Below are 15,997 nucleotides of genomic sequence, written 5' to 3' on the forward strand. Positions count from 1 at the left end.
TATTCATGACTGTGGGAATAACAGCACATGAGTAATTTGGGGCTGAAAGCGTATATTTGCAACCCCAAGAGCTGAACAATGCTCCTATCGCTGTTTTAACAGCCCTTGTTTGTTTTTATAACATCTTTTGCCTTCGTACAAGGGAACTTCATCAAGATATGCCACCCTAACAGTGATTTGTTTATGTTCCTCTACATCCTGCGTACAACTTATTTTTCTCTCTTTAGGGCATAGAAAGGAAAAAGCATTCAAGTGCTTCAAGGTTTATCCTGCTGAAACAATTCTAGTGTTGTTACACTGCTAACACTGTTCTCCCTGTAATGCTTTTGAGTGATTTGATGGTACTGTTGGGAAAGGACTACGAGGAAAGCAAGCATAAAACCAGGACGAGCAAGTACAGAAACCAGGATACTAATCACAGCCTGTTGTGTCTGAATCCTCTTAATGTAATAATACAACATCAGTGTCTACAGAAGGCTGGCCCAAAGGTGCCTCCAAACCAGAACCCTGTCTCAGACAGGGCCAAGAGCAGAGGCCTATGGAAAATGATGAAAAATAAAAAAAAATAAAAATGAGTGGAGTGCCATTTTCTCTGAATATTTTTTCCAGACTCCAGTCATTTGCTGCACAGCAGCTTCTTGAGTCAGAATGCCTTTGGGTTTGGTGGCTTTTAGCGGATGTTGATAATAAACTGTCACTTGAACTCCTGTTACTACCACAAGACAATGTGAAAACGCTGAAGATAAGGAAAGAAGGTCCTACAGCTCTTGGCAAACCTCTGGCTTTTGTTGGCCGTGTCTCCACTAACTATATCTGCGACAGCTCGCTGCCATCAAGGTTCAGTGGCATGGAACGGTCTGTGCCTATCCTAGTCCTCTCTCGTACCCTCCAGAACAGTAAGTCATCTATTATCGATGGTCCCTTGGCTGTATTATCTCCTGAACCACTGCTGGGAGCTATTTGAGAGAGGCAGCACTGGCCCGTGCTCAGCCAGCCAAGGACACTGCTAAGATGTACAAAGAACCAGTTTCCTACGCCAGGAAATGTTCCTTACGCAGATATAGCCACTAATTTAAACTCAGTTGTGATGGGTTTACAGTAAGCCTGTCCAAAACACTGCTGGTGGAAATCCCTTCGATAAGAAGGTAACTCGGTCCATATCACTCTACCAATTCAGGTAAAACATGCAGAAACAAAAGGAATAGACTCTGTGACTATGTGATACCTGAAAAGTCCTAAATAATGGGCGAATTAATACTGCTCAGGATGTAGAGCTGTCAGTTCTGCTTTCTCAGTCACTCCGGGGGGTCTTCGGTGCTATTTCAGCAACAATCCCAACAAGCCTGCAGCTTTACAGACTGGCCCCTGGCTTTTTGGTTTGTTTTTTTTTCACCAATACGTAACTCATGATCTGCCAGACTGACACACATTTTTGAGTATTCCAACAGGAATAGAAACCTTTTTTCTTGCACTAGTGGTGGTGTGACATTTGCTCCTCCTTTTTCATATAATGCATTTATAAGCATTATATGATGCAGTTGATTTACCAGGTTTGGAAATCAACAGATGGTGATGGGTATAGAGCTGAGCTGCAGTATACCCATGCACATCTCAGTAGACATACAGATACGTGTACACCAACAAACATGGATAAGATGGCAAATACATTTGATCCTCAATGAAATGGTTTTAAAGTAATTCGCTGCCGTACTTACAGAGCTGCTCAAGGTCATACCTTCTATGGTAATGGCTTGGTCTCCTCTCCTCTCCTGGGTCAGGGCTGCAGCGCTGTGATGGTAAAGTTCTGCTCCACTTTTTGCAGACCCTAATCTGTTCACCAGCTAGAGAGAATCACGCAGTACCGAATGAAACGCAAGACGTTTTTGTATAATAAAACCTTCCTGTACTACATTATAAATTCATTGCAGTTACAGGAGCGGGTGAAGTGACCCTAAACCCAAGCTAGAATTTGTATGAACACATCGCTGCTCAGTGGAGTTTGTGACAGTGCTTTACCACAAATGACTCGCACAGACAAGTTACAGCACATGAACTAACTTGCAGTTATTTGCAGTTTGCTCTGCAGCCTGTCACTTGGTCCGGAGGCAGATGTGTCTCTACCAACAGGCCCAGACTCCTGCCATATGCCATTTAACTGGTAACTAAAGAGGAGGTTTTTTTGTTTATCATCCATTAATCCACTGAGTCTTACTCAGCCAATGGAATTCTGGATCTTGGGATCTTATAGCTAATGGTAAATGCAAGGCAATGTGATTTTGCAAAAATTCTACTAGGAGTCTTTAAATCTTATCAAACTTACGAAATATTTCTGTGGAATAACCGTGAAGTTGTTGGGAGCTGAGCTGCTTACTTGACCTATGCTCGTTTCCTAAATTTTTATTTCTATTTTTTTTATTTATTATTGCTGAGCCCTAAGTGCTTATTACGACTTTACAACAATGAATGCATGGACTATGACTAATTTTAGAAGATATTTTAGAGCACATTTATTATAATTTATTAGATTCTTCCATGCACACTTGCTAAATAGGAATTTCAGTGGTTTCCGCTTCTATTTACACTCAATTTCTTTCTTTTGGCTTTGGATGGTTTCTTTGTAGTGGCACGAATCTGTTCTAATTTAAAGACAGTCCAGAAAGAAAAGTCATGTCAGAATGGCCTTAAACTGTGTAATAGGTACCTCTAGAGATCTGGATTTAAGCTCCAAAACAAGCTCACTCTCTTCTTATTTGCAAAACCAAACTCTCCAATTAGAATATTCTGAAGATTTTGGATGTCGGCAATCCAGATCTAGTCGAGGAGAACCTGACTTGTGTAGACTTTTTTTCATAAGGTAGGCAGCAGCAATTACTCAGCTGCTAATCTCTTGCAATGCATCTCTCCCAGTAAAATGAATTCTCCTACCTATGTCATGTCAGACGGCAGATTTTTACATCCCTCTCAACTTACCTCACATTCATAGTGTCCCATATCTTCATTGGAAGGGTTCTTGACCACCAGGACTATTATGCCACTCCTTGGTTCACTGAAAGTCTGGTATTTACTTGTGTCCTTCAACATTACACCATCTTTGTACCACCTGCATGCGGAAAACACTGAGTATAAGCCACAAAAAAATACGCAGTATCAAGAAAACCCCAGCTCACTGATCCATCTATCAGAGCAGTGGGCAAAAAACTCAAGAGTTAGTCATTAGACAAAAGTTTGGATCCTGGAAAATAGGTCTACATGTGGGTAGATCACACGTGGGTACTGAGCTGCACAGATTTATGAGATGCTTCTCAAGAAATCTCATCAGCTAATGCAGGGAAAAGGGCTTCTAATCATGCGAAGCGGTGCTGAGCTTTTTGTCTGAATACCCCAGCCTGGTTGCCGATAAAGTAAATTCAAGCATAAGGCAGGGAGGTTAAAGAAATGATAAAACGTTGTCAGGGGTTAGACCTGATACAGTCCTACGGCAGGTAAAATTTGTAGATATTTCTTTTCAGATGCTAGCTAGAATAAATTGCTGAGAATCTCAGGAATGTTGGGACCAAGAAAAGACAGCACTGGGATGGGTTTAAGGTGGAAGACACAGAGATGGAAGGGTCATAACCTTGAAACAAAGGGCAGGAGACTCTTCTGACCGTGCAAAAATGGGAAAACAGGATTTGTTCCAGTGTGACTTGAAGAACTGACCTGATTTGAGGCCTAGGTGCTCCTTCGATAGTGCAGGTAAACTGGGCATCTTCACCCTCAACAAAATAAGCATTTCTAACCTTGTTCACAAAGCGTGGTGGCACTGCAAAACAAGGATAAATGGAGCTAGACGTATGGCCAGATACGAAGGATGTGTCCCTTACTGGATAATTCTCAGGATGTCTGCACATGAGACACTAAAGATCAAATTTTTTGACCTAAGAATAGTTGACTACACTTGTATATCAAATAAATTATCCAGTAGATGTTATACAGAACTTCTGGAATGTCTTAATACTCCTTCTGGAATGTCTTAATATTCCAGACTCCTTTAAAGCAATGCATCTGTGCAGAACTTTACCTTGAACAAGGATCTTTCCCAAGGTACTGGCATTTCCAGCAGGACTGGAAGCAAAGCACATGTACTGTCCCGAGTCAACACCAGTTAGGTTGTCCAAGATCAATGTGCAGGAACCGTCAGGATCTTCTATTATAATGTGATGGGGATCCACCTCCACGGGCTTTCCATCTTAAAGACAAAGGGAATTTTTTCTTTAAATAGCTTAGTATCAATTATGTTTTCTCCTTGGAATTTCATCCAGCTTTTTGGCTAGAGAGGACCGAGAGCTGTATTTGCTTTATGGCAGCTGGTGTCGGTAGTTGAGGAAGGAGCTCTTCATCTTCATCCAGCTCTCTACAAAACATCCTCTGGGCAAATAACGTTGAGGGACCTCATACGTCATCAACCCTCATTTAAAAGTGAAATTCTCTCAGAGCACGTGCTGTGCAGTTATAGCTCTGATTTGCTAGCCAAAGGAACACCTCCAAAGTGACTGTGAATGTGCAGAACAGATCTTTACAAAGCATGAACTTACAGCAAAGCTGTTTCTTCTGCAGTACAGTAACGCTGGGGAAAAGAGTGCGCCCACACAGCGGTCTGTGCTATGACATGGAAACATCCGAGCTACTTCAAACAAGTTGTTCATTTCCTAGAAGCTGTCTAACTGCCACAAGATGGGGATTTATATGGACGAAAAGGCAAACCTTAAAAAGCAGGGTATATTAGCTCACAGTAAGATCTACGTTGCTCGGGTTGTTTAGTAGCTAACTTTAAGATTAGACTTGGGCATCTCTAGGCGGTCAGCTTTTAGATTACCCACTAATTAGCACAAAGCAATATCGAGGGAGAACAAATTTGCAGGATGCGTTTAATGACTTGCTGCTCTTACCTTTGTACCAGCTGACAGATGGCTTGGGAGCTCCGGTGACTTTGCAAGCCAGCTTGACTGTCTCTCCCAGCTCAGCTGTACAGTCGGCCAGCTCTTCCTCAAAGTCTGGAGGTACTGAAACGTCAGAATAAGCATGTTAGTCTGGAGGAGGAGGGGGGCTCTGTCCGTAGGATGGCTGCTGCAAATATAAGCATAGGTATAATTTTTGCAAATCTGTGAGGTTCGGAATGGAAAGCTGAACAGGAAATTTTCGCAGCTAATGACTTTCCAGGTGACGTGTTGTCCCTGCCCATCTGAGACTAAGTTCAGTTTTGTCAAATGTCTGCTGTTGGCTATAAAGATGGGCCATAAAAAAAAGAATGGGATTTGTTGCTGATCTGGAAGTATTTTAGGCCGGCCATGATTTTAATAAGCACATCCCTTATTCAGACACCGCGCAGCTGTCACAGTTAAGATAATTTCCCAATGCTAATGCACCCCTGATAGCCAAACTAGTATTCTGCTGGTGTCCATACAATAAAAGCTATGCTTTGTTAAGGGACTTTTATTTTAAATTATTACCACCATATAAAACTATGCAAAATCATTCTGATATTCTTCCTCATTAGAACACCTCACTAAAAGCACAAAAATAAAATGGCCAGACTTGTTTTCAGTGTGTGTACACTAAAACCAACTCTGTTCTGGCATTTTAAGATGCTAAATTTCCTTACACTGTAAAGGACACCATTTCTAGCTTATACCTGGACAATAAAGATCTAATAACCCTGCTGATAAGTTCTGTGGATAGAAAATTGGTAGAGGATAAAGCAGCCTGAAAGACAAAAATCCAAAGGAAATCCATGTGCCCAGACACAGCAATGTGAGCAGAAGTTGAGTGGAGGATTTGGTACCCAACAAAGTCATGGGGGAGCTTTTTACTGGTATGAGTAAGACTCTGGGTCAGGTCCCAAGGCTACTTTTCCCACTGGAGTATGATACTCTTCATGCTGTGGGCCAGGGCCTTTGTCACCAAATTCTGTGGTCATCTGCCCTTCTGCAATCCCTGCCAGACCAAACGCCTCTCTGTGCCTACTCTGCAAAGTTTCAATAAGGCATTTCCCTTCTCCGGTGATGCACCTCTTCCGGGCTATTTCGCTGGAAAACATCATCCTTCGCTTATTGACAAAATTTATTGACAAAAATGGGTGAATATGAAAACAGGGAACTGAGCAACCACTTCAGTCTCTGACTCTGATTCACCATCTGATTCTCCACATCAGCTGAAACAGCCGGGGATAGCCAGCTCTTCTCAGCTCATCAGCCTGTGTTTTCCACGCTTGCGTAACGGATATTGAAGAGTAATTCGAAAGTTACTCATCTGCTTTGCTATTGCCTAAAAACCTGTACGGGTCCTGTGGGACCTCTGGCATGTAAACTTAATCACTTCAGTGATATACAGTCTCGGTTCCCTTGATGGTAAATGGAGAGAGTTAAACACCACTGGCCCATCCTGATAAAAGTGCCTTCCCCAGCACAGGTGTAGGACCCAACACTGCTGTAACCATTCCAGTCAAAGCTTACTGCTTGCTGTCAAGCCATGTGAATTGTGATTTACAGCAGTCTGTGATGTGATTAATGGAAAACCTCCAACCCTAGTTCAGTTTAAGAGATGGAAGATGACCCTAAATTGTTTCTCTCCCTCTTTTGTTAATCTCTTCCCTGAATCCGGAGACCACCCAAGAAAAAAAAAATGTGAGATTTGGGTTATCTCAGGCCATACTCACTCCAGACAGGCTCGCTGATCCGCTGCTGTATGCCACAGATCTCCTTCACCCAGGAGTTCTTGATATTCACTGTACGTGCCTGAAGGAGGTACTTGCGGACCAAGTCTTCTCGTTCGTGCCAGATCTCAAATGCCCGGTCATCCCCTTCCACAAGGTCGTTCACATCTATGTTGTTCAGCTGCATGACAGAAGGACAAGAAAGTCAACACACATCCTGTGTTCTTAGGGCCGAATTTCAGCCAGAAACTTTCCCACAATTGAAACCCCAGAGTTTAGGACAGTTCAGATTTGGAATTAGCTTTTGGGGACCAGAACCATCTTCAGTCAAGGTTTGAAATGGAAACAACTTTAAACACCAGCAAGGCTCCTGCTGCCAGCGTGTACCCTCGTCAGTGGTCATGAGTTGTGCCATTCCCATTAAAGCTATATTAGATGCTCCAACAGCAAAAGGGATAATTTACACCACTTTTAGAGATTTTTCAGATTGCATGAGCAATGCAACATGGCTTTGGCTGAACAGCAGTCAGGGTCCCTTTGCAATCCTTTCCCCAGTATACTTGACTTTCCGGTCACCAAACAGACATTTTCCTGGGAGTAATTATCACATTTCAGGAAAATAACATCCAGCGTTAAAGGGTATCCCAGGGTGGGACACACCAACCCTACAGTGCAGCCCAGGAACAGCACAGTTAGGGACTACATGAAAAGAAATTACAGAGCAGGCGCTCTCCAGACAAAACATTTTTTTTCTTTGTTGGATAATAAAATCTGCCAGTCAACATCAATGTGGAGAGTGATAAGGACTTTCAGAAGGCCCTGGCTTGGTCAAGAACTCCATGGGGTTTTTGTTTGGTTGGTTTTTACTGGAGTTGAACATTTAATGCTTTGGGAAAATTCTTCCTGCAATTTCTTGCAGTTCTAACCTGAGCCCTGAATGTCTGAAGATGAACAGGTCAAATCCTCTGAATTTTTCATGTCTAAACAGGAATTGGTGTCAGGAAAGGACATAACCTCTCCTGGAGGTATTTCCCCCAGTTTAATACCAACACTACAGACTGCCAAAACCAACAATCTACAAATACTAGATTCTACTTCAAAAACTTTCAGAATAGCTCAAAAGGATAAGTGAAATGTCCCATTTCGATGACCAGAAGATGCATATAAATGTAAAGTTCTCAATGACAGAGAAATGTTGGAGGTGAAGGTATAATGATCAGACCTTCATGATGTTCTTGAAGATGTAACTGTAGGTGTCTGTCTTTGTGTCTCTCTTTGGTTTGCAGATCACAATATAATTTTTGAAGAGGAAGACATGTCTTTTGTGTCCTTTCCACGCCATTCTAGCTCCTGGAGCTCCTTCCCACACAATGAAGTGTCCCTGATAGGAAAAAGAAGGAAGAGCACATAGTGATAAACCTGGAATAATTACCACAATGATGTCTCACTATCATTTTTCAGTGAACAGATAACAAGTGGTTACTGTAACATCGTCACCTGTTTTATCTCTGTTTTATTACAGCACAGCAGATTGTTTCTAATGCTGAAGGTGATGCATCAGACTGACAGCACCAACAGGGGTGCACACAGCGGTTGTCATTACATTGTCTTTCGAATGGCATTCTTTGTTGCCAGAAAAACACGGAGCTCTTGTCAGGTAGGCACACTCTTGGAAATGGAAATGCCAATGGAAAATTGTATTTTGTGTGTTATGCGGACACTTTATATGCTCACTTGGTCTCCTTCACCACAGCAGGACATTCATTTCAGATACCTTCAGACATATACAGCTCAGTTAGTGACATGGGTTCCCCCTGGCATCATTGGAGAGAAGTAAGCACTCCTGGGGTGCGATTGGACTCTCTTTTGGATGTCTAAATGTGGGTAGATGAATCCCCACCAGAACATCTCACTATCAGTGCAATTTAGCCTTACAACTCCCCTCAGCAATACACCGTGATTCCCACACAAGACACAGGATACAAGCAGGCAGAGTAAAAGATTTGCCCAACGTGACACAGTAAGTCCGCAAAGAAACAGGAATTCGAGTAAGGGTGTTGAAAGTCCTAGACTAGTGTCCCAATAGCTGGGTCGCCCTCCCTCTGTGCTCCTAAACCACACATCTGTTCCATGAGAGAGACATGAAGAAGCACACAGGTCTTCTGGAGATATATGAACAGCTGTGGGAGAACATCCATAAACTGATCTGATAATTTTACACGGAGCGTACGCAAGATATATTATTGCTACCTTGTACCGACATCCCAGCAAACTAGGCTCTTCGGAAGATCTATGTCAGTTTGAAAACATGTAGGCTGAAGAGGGTCAGTGAGCTTCTAACATTTGAGGAATCAACAAAAAAAACCCACTGGTGCCAGTAATTTCAGGAATTGGCCCATATAACTTGCCAATAATAAGAGAGGAGGAGAAAAAATTAAAATGTTTTAAAATCATGTGGGGGCCCAGAACAAATCTGTTCCTGTTTGATGAGTGGGTTGAAAAGGCAAATAACTCCAATATGTGTGAATTGCTCCATAAGTGTCTGTGCTCTGGTGCTTCAAATCTTAATCAAGCCAGGAGACCCATGTGTCTGAACGGTAAGAATGGCAATAAGCAAATACTCTTTCAGATATGATTTCTAAAGGGGCTTCTTGTAGGACCTAAGGATATTTAGAAACTACTGAAGGCGCTCATAGCACTAACGCCAACTGAGAAATTCCAGTTACCTGTCGGATGGGTTCACCAAGGCTTTCCAAGGTCCCCGGATAATTCTCAATGAGTGACACATGGAGGTTGTTTTCTGCTCTTCGGGTGAGTGCAGACACGATGGCATAAGCCTGCTCCAGCAAAGTGCAGTTTTGGCTATTTCTTGCTTTGTTTCGGATTAATTCCTGTAGACGAATGAAGCAAATGTTACTGGGCAGTCAGAAAAAAAAATTAATACATTTCCTTAATAGCCAAAGACTTTCTCAGTATCTGTTCCAGCTCTTTCATCTGAGCAACTTTTATCCCGTTCTTTCACCACGTGCTGCTTAGCTACTAAATCCTATTCCTTCTTACCTATTCTGTAGCCTTAATGAGTAACCATCTGGCTTTTCCTTACATCAATTGATATTAAACAAAGACAAAGTTGAAGCAAATACCAGATATGTGGCAGTGATTGAAAAGCAAAAAAAACCCAAAGCAATGCTAAATGTATCCATTGCATTTCTCTTGTGCTTACCCCGATGACACCATGAGGCAAGCAATTCATGTGGCATTGCTAAACTACGAGTCAATATTAGATTAGTAAAAAGAGAGGTTGTTCTTATATTTGCTCCTGTTCCTCTCTCTTAGGAGAGGGACATGCCCACGCTTGCTCTCTCTTCCAAGAGACCATTAAAAATTTTGGTTTCAAGCTATTCCAACTGCTCACTTAGGTAACTCTAGAATACAGACGTATTTTGGCATGGCTGTATTCTTCCTGGATATCCTAGTGCTATCTCCCATATAAAAATACTATTTAAAATGCTACTTTGAAATGTTTGTTTGTGGTCTGGGCTAGAGCCTGAGATAGTAGGATGGATAAAAGCTCGAAAGATGAAACATTTTGGGATGGTAAAATGGGGCAAAGCTTATCAGAAAACAAAAATTTCATCTTACTATAAAAAACACAAGAAAAGAAAGTGGTAAGTCAGTATCTTACTCATTGGAAACTGCTTATTTTTAAAACATACCTGTTGCTGAATGCGAAGCAAATTCATACTTGTCATGGATATATACGCACATGTATTCATATAAATATATAAACACATATTTTTATATATGTATATGCATATATTTAAAGATCACTCAGATAAAGTTTGCCAAACTTTATGGGGTTGGAGACTGTGAACTTCTACCTGCATTTACATTTACAAAACTATTTAGAGAGCAGCATCACTGGTGATGGTTACTGTCTGTCTTACTCAAGCAGCTTTCTATTGTCGTTGCATCAGAAGGAAGGCAAGAAATATGAAATAAAAAAAAAGTCTTTTTCTACACAAGCTGCACGAAGCAGAACATAAACCTATCAGATATAAGCGCGCAACAAAAGTGCTTCACCTTGATTATAGTCTGATACTGCTGGATCCTGTTTATGGGTTTTTCCAGGTAGTGCTGCAGTGGTGGGATAAGTGGCTGTGAAGGATCTTCATTCATTAAAATTTCGTCTGTGTATCTCTGAGAAAATACATAGAAGAATGAGGAAAGGTTGTTATAAAGAACAATAAAAAAGATTACTCCTATATGATGCTGGTTCATAGACTAACTCAGCCAAAACTGGATAGCTCTCCCAGACCTTACATCCCATATTTTGGACATCTGTAACGCTCCCCGATCCTTTACCAGCCAGTTATTATTCTAGACTGCAAGAAGTCTGAAATGCTGAATTTGTCGAGAGGAGTCCATGTGCGAGGACATCAGCCACAGAGCTGGGTGTCTATCCTTTCCAGTGATCTGTGAATGTGGGGTGAGGGTGAACACGTGCATTTTTTTTCCTAGCGAGCATCAGGCTGGACCAGCTGGTGAGTAGGATGCTCATGGAGGGGATAAAAGCGTGCAGGATCTGGGCAGGGGCATCGGAGGGACACAGGAGCCGTGCTGCTGCTCCGGGGATCCACAAACATCCATGTGCTCATGGATGTGGAGTGTTGTGTGTGTGTTTTCATGAGTGCACTTCAATCCTGAGCAGCTGGAGAGGAGAAAGGGGATTTCCCTATCTATACTGAAATTTCATGTGAGTTCACTTGGTCTAATAACGTAGTGGCCCTTAAAACATCCCTTAATTACAATTATATAATCACAGCCACACTCATGTCTGTATAATCTTTATAATAATCATAAATGCATTAGCATATGTAAATATATTCCCATATTGATTGTACTGACCAGGAAAAGCTAGACAGTGAATACAAAATTATTATATTTAGCAATGATTTCCCACAAAAATCCTTAATAATCTTTTTCAGGATCACACTTGTGATTAATAACTACACTTCTTGATGCAGTGGGTTCTAGGATGCATGTTCAGCAGGAACTTTGGCTCCTGTTTTACCTTGTAGAACTCCTGGACGGCTTTGCTGACAACGATCGATTCAGCCTGTACCCTCCCCACCAGGTACTGGATGTACTTGTTAAACTCTGCTTCGTGCTTGATAAAGCACATGGCCACGTCATCATCAGTGTCACATTTCTGCAAGCCTCGGAGAAAGACACTGTGGACACAAAGGAAAAAGGACATCTGAGAAGGTGGTGACGGAATGAGGTTAGAACAGAGCCTCAGCAGCCAGACTTTTAAATCAGGAGATTTCAGATTAAAGGAAATGACTGGGGGAAAGGAGGGATGTGGCCACATTAGCATTAAACTTCTCAAAGCCTTTTCAGCCAGGATGATGCTGTCCCTCTTAGCTTGAAAGTATAAGATGTCCTGCAAGGAAGGTAGGGACAACTTTCAAGGGCTTAGGTCAAGCTGGGAAGTCAATCCCTCGCCAGATCCTTATGTTTGAGGATCAATGAACCATTCACGAGTGAAGACAGAGATCCCCACCCTGTCTCACAAAGGATGTTGAAGCAGGTTCACATACACAAAGATTTTTTAGCAGTGTCGGTAGCTGATGACATGCATCACCTCCCGCAATTAAAGTTATTTTTGGGAAAAAACAAAAGAAGAGGGAGGGAGACGAGAGAAAGAGGGAGCAAAGAGAAGGGAAATCTATTCTTGTGGCGCAGCCAGGGAAAGTGCCAGGTGTCCCACATAAGCGTCCTCCCCGTTGCAAAGGCAACGCCCCCCATAATGATTTCCCCAGAGTAACTATCTACTTTTCATCACAATCTGCTCAAACTCCTATTTGATTGCTCCTGCTTGTGATACTGCTAGCACTGATCAGAGCCCACGTTGATCGGGGAAGATACTGCACGCTCACTGATTATTGAGCTTTGTACTTGCATATTATTGACGTCCCTCTAAGATAAACCAAAGGTTAGGACGACAGGGTAGGAAAATGTGGAAGAAAGGGTGATTCTCATGCTGTTGGCAGGGACTTCCCATGACAGCAAGAGTGTCAAGGTGCAAAAAGAAACCCCTTAGCAATGGGAAGACTTAGGCATGTAAAACGTTGTACACCACCTCCTCTCCCTGGCAAGTTGTCCTGGTTGGAGGACACAAGTAAAAGTATTTCAGCCTGAACCTTGGGAAGTCATTCCGTGAACAGTAGATCTGCAGTAAATCCCTCCTTGGAGTAGGCAGAGGCATTTTGCCACGGCGTTGTACCTGGGCAGCCTCTATAGCTGGGTGTGTTTCGAACACATGGATGCTGGCATCAGTTTTAGATGAATGTTTGTCACCACTGAAGTGCCTGTAAGACTATGTTACTTTTTACTAATAGTTCACTGTTTCTCAATTAAACTCACTTAAAAGGGTAAGAAATAAGATGGACATATGAAGCCTTGAAGCTCTGATGGGAGTCCCAACTCTGTGCTCTGATTTAAGCTATGCCATCATTTATGATCCAAAAGGACCATCAGTTCCCTTGTACCTCAGCACTGCCAGTGCTCCATATCCCCCACAGTAATAATAATTACTGTAGCTCTGACGCCAGGTATGTGAACCACAATTTGCTCATGAAAGCACATGGGAATTCCCACCTGGAATGGAAGCGAGTAATGTCATCAATATTTCTGAAGATGGTGGATTTCTGACTGGCGACAGCTCCTGGGACATTGGGACAGGTCTCAGTAAACCTAAGGTGATGAGTCTGGAGGAACTGTAGGTCTTGAATGTAATCCTCTTCTGAGATCAACAGTTCTTGAATAAGAACGCTGAAGGGAAGACAAAGAGGCAAAAAGAAATCACAGAAAAAGCACCACAATTATTCTTGACATGCTGAGAGATTTTTAGGCTCTGAAATGGAGATATACAATCAGAGGAACAGACTCCTTGGAGCGTGTTAACTAGATCCCCTCTGACAGTAAGAGGACTTTGGATACCCTGCTCATGGAGCGACACCTACAGACATCTACTGTTGGGGCAGACAAAACAGAGCATGAGCCCCAAAAGGATCTATGTAAAGTAGACAGTGGGAACTTCAATACCATTTCATGCAATCAAGAAAGTAAATACCTCCATGAGACCACACGCAGCAGCGTGCTGCACTGCAAGGGAGCAGCACAAGGTCGAGTGCTTTCACACCCTCTTTAGACATCACCCTCAGATATAGGGCACCGCAAAGTACAGAGGTTCTGTAGTTTAGGATTTAGTGAAATCAGAGCGCTTCTGGAATTACATCATGTAAAACCATCCTTTCAAGTCATCCAATATGATTTAGATTGTCTGGAATTTTCCTAGGCCAAAATCAATGGCAAAACCCAATCAAAGATCACAGATAATACAAGTCTGAGAGGATGGAGGGTTTGATTGATTCTAGGAAAGGGGAGGTGGCAGGACTCAGCAGAACAAAAACAGTGACTCTGACAGGAGGGACCTAGATGCCAACATTTATGTGGGTTCAAAAGGCAGGAAAACGTAAAGGTGCAAATACCAAATGACACGAGCTCACCTTAGCTTCCTTTTATATTCATCTTCAGAAACAAACTCCCCAGGGAACTCAGGAGCTTCTGTTGTTCCCCACTCTGGTGACATCTAAAATGCAAGAAAAAAAAGAAACATTATTCTTTTAAGTTAACAGTGCTTTTATCAATGCACACTGAGGAATATCCCACGTTCACGGTCCCTTTCAACAATTCCTAAACCGGTGTGAAGGTTTTTTTTTACTGAAGGATGATTAGGTATTTCAAACCCAGGCACCCCTACAGACATACAGAAATATTGTCTAAAAGATGAAAAAGCATGTCAAAACATGAAAAAGTCCAATCATGTTACAGACCCCTTCAACAACCTCCTTGTCCATCACTCCTTGCAAAAGGGATGGCTCCAAACTGCAACAGAAGCAAGTAATTTTACATGAAAAAAGAAACACGGACTGAGCAGTCACCTTTAATTTCTTGTCCAGATAAGCTGGAGATACCCAACCCTGTCGAGAGGGGCTAGATTTCGTGGGTTTAGTCCTGACCAGCCATTTCAAAGGATGAGCTGAATCAAGGACTTCCACATATTGGCCTTCCTTCAAAGTGATGGTCTCTCTGTCAGGCGCAGCGGGCACGTAGTCAGCTGTGACCATGTAGACATCAAAGATCTGCAGGCGTGAAACGACAGTTATTTTGTGCTCTGAAAACAGAATACGGAAACACCAGCAGAACATAAGTGCTTATCTGCGTTTAATGTTTTATTCTCCAGCCCTTGTCGGGCAAATAGAATCACTATTTGCTTTTTTGCAAGTGGAAGGCTGGGTCTCTAGGAGGCTCAGGCCGTATTTTCAAAACTATCTGAGATGTTTTGGATTTACACCATGAAACAGTGGATTTTTCTCCCAAGGCAAAACAAACAGCGGTCCTGAAAATGTCAAAATAAGTTAACGTTTCCAAAGTTTTAAGGGCTTTTTTTTGGTTTTGTGTGTGTTTGGTTGGGGTTTTTTTTTAGAAGAGTTTGAAATGAACATCTCAAGATTTTCAAATTTCTAATTTTTACAAAATTCTCATTTTTCTCAGGAAGAACTTCTCAGAAAAATTCTTCTGACCAACTCTGTCCAAGGCCACAGAAAATCAAAGCTCTGACTTTCTGAAGCTCAGCCATGAAAGCAAAAGGTGCCAAATAATGGATTTGTTTTGACCACATTGACTTGAACAACTTCTTCAAGGTCACACAGTGAGCATCAGAATTTGATACTTTATGCTCTGTATCCCAGACCCAATATTTAACTACTAAATATACCTACTAAAGTGAAGTATAACTCTAAAGGGGATGGAGAGCCTTAAGCCACAGGAGACTGGTCGTTCTAAGTAAAGTTTTCTCCTTGTGTCAAACTTGTCCATAAAGGTATCATACCTCTCCTCTGGAATCTCCATCTTCAGACTCAGAGGAGGACTCCTGAGCAATGGATGAAGGTCTGGATCGCCCATGGCGAGGAGATGCAGAGGGAGTTTTTGACTCATCATCACTTTCTGCTCCTGGCACTCGGAGTGTAGCTAAAAAGCAGAGCAACAGCAAAGTGTGAAATAAAGATCTGTAATTCGAACACGAACCATATCTGTAATAATTTCCAATTTCATAGAAACAAATATTCCCTAGGAAGAACATTTCTTGTATTTAGTGTGCTCTCCTATTGATATTTGGGATTAAATAAAGAATTGGGATGTTTTAATACATGAGGTTTCATGCCTACTGCATGTATT

At 42.1% G+C, this 15,997-nt stretch overlaps 1 protein-coding gene across 17 annotated transcripts in view; it reads right to left on the reverse strand.

The window, feature by feature from the left end:
• OBSCN (obscurin, cytoskeletal calmodulin and titin-interacting RhoGEF) overlaps positions 1 to 15,997 on the reverse strand; it is a 200,245-nt gene that overhangs the window by 43,888 nt on the left and 140,360 nt on the right. For all 17 annotated transcript variants that reach the window (XM_054190395.1, XM_054190392.1, XM_054190391.1 and 14 more), the window contains 14 exons: positions 15,651 to 15,790; positions 14,701 to 14,901; positions 14,266 to 14,348; positions 13,355 to 13,528; positions 11,766 to 11,925; positions 10,775 to 10,891; positions 9,418 to 9,582; positions 7,914 to 8,072; positions 6,695 to 6,872; positions 4,929 to 5,042; positions 4,061 to 4,228; positions 3,700 to 3,802; positions 2,971 to 3,100; positions 1,736 to 1,841 (listed from right to left, as the gene is read on the reverse strand). In XM_054190395.1, the coding sequence (XP_054046370.1) occupies positions 1,736 to 1,841; positions 2,971 to 3,100; positions 3,700 to 3,802; positions 4,061 to 4,228; positions 4,929 to 5,042; positions 6,695 to 6,872; positions 7,914 to 8,072; positions 9,418 to 9,582; positions 10,775 to 10,891; positions 11,766 to 11,925; positions 13,355 to 13,528; positions 14,266 to 14,348; positions 14,701 to 14,901; positions 15,651 to 15,790 (1,998 nt within the window). The remainder of the gene's footprint in view (positions 1 to 1,735; positions 1,842 to 2,970; positions 3,101 to 3,699; positions 3,803 to 4,060; positions 4,229 to 4,928; positions 5,043 to 6,694; positions 6,873 to 7,913; positions 8,073 to 9,417; positions 9,583 to 10,774; positions 10,892 to 11,765; positions 11,926 to 13,354; positions 13,529 to 14,265; positions 14,349 to 14,700; positions 14,902 to 15,650; positions 15,791 to 15,997) is intronic.

The sequence above is a fragment of the Rissa tridactyla genome, chromosome 2 (assembly GCF_028500815.1).
Source record: "Rissa tridactyla isolate bRisTri1 chromosome 2, bRisTri1.patW.cur.20221130, whole genome shotgun sequence".
NCBI classification, from domain to species: domain Eukaryota; kingdom Metazoa; phylum Chordata; class Aves; order Charadriiformes; family Laridae; genus Rissa; species Rissa tridactyla.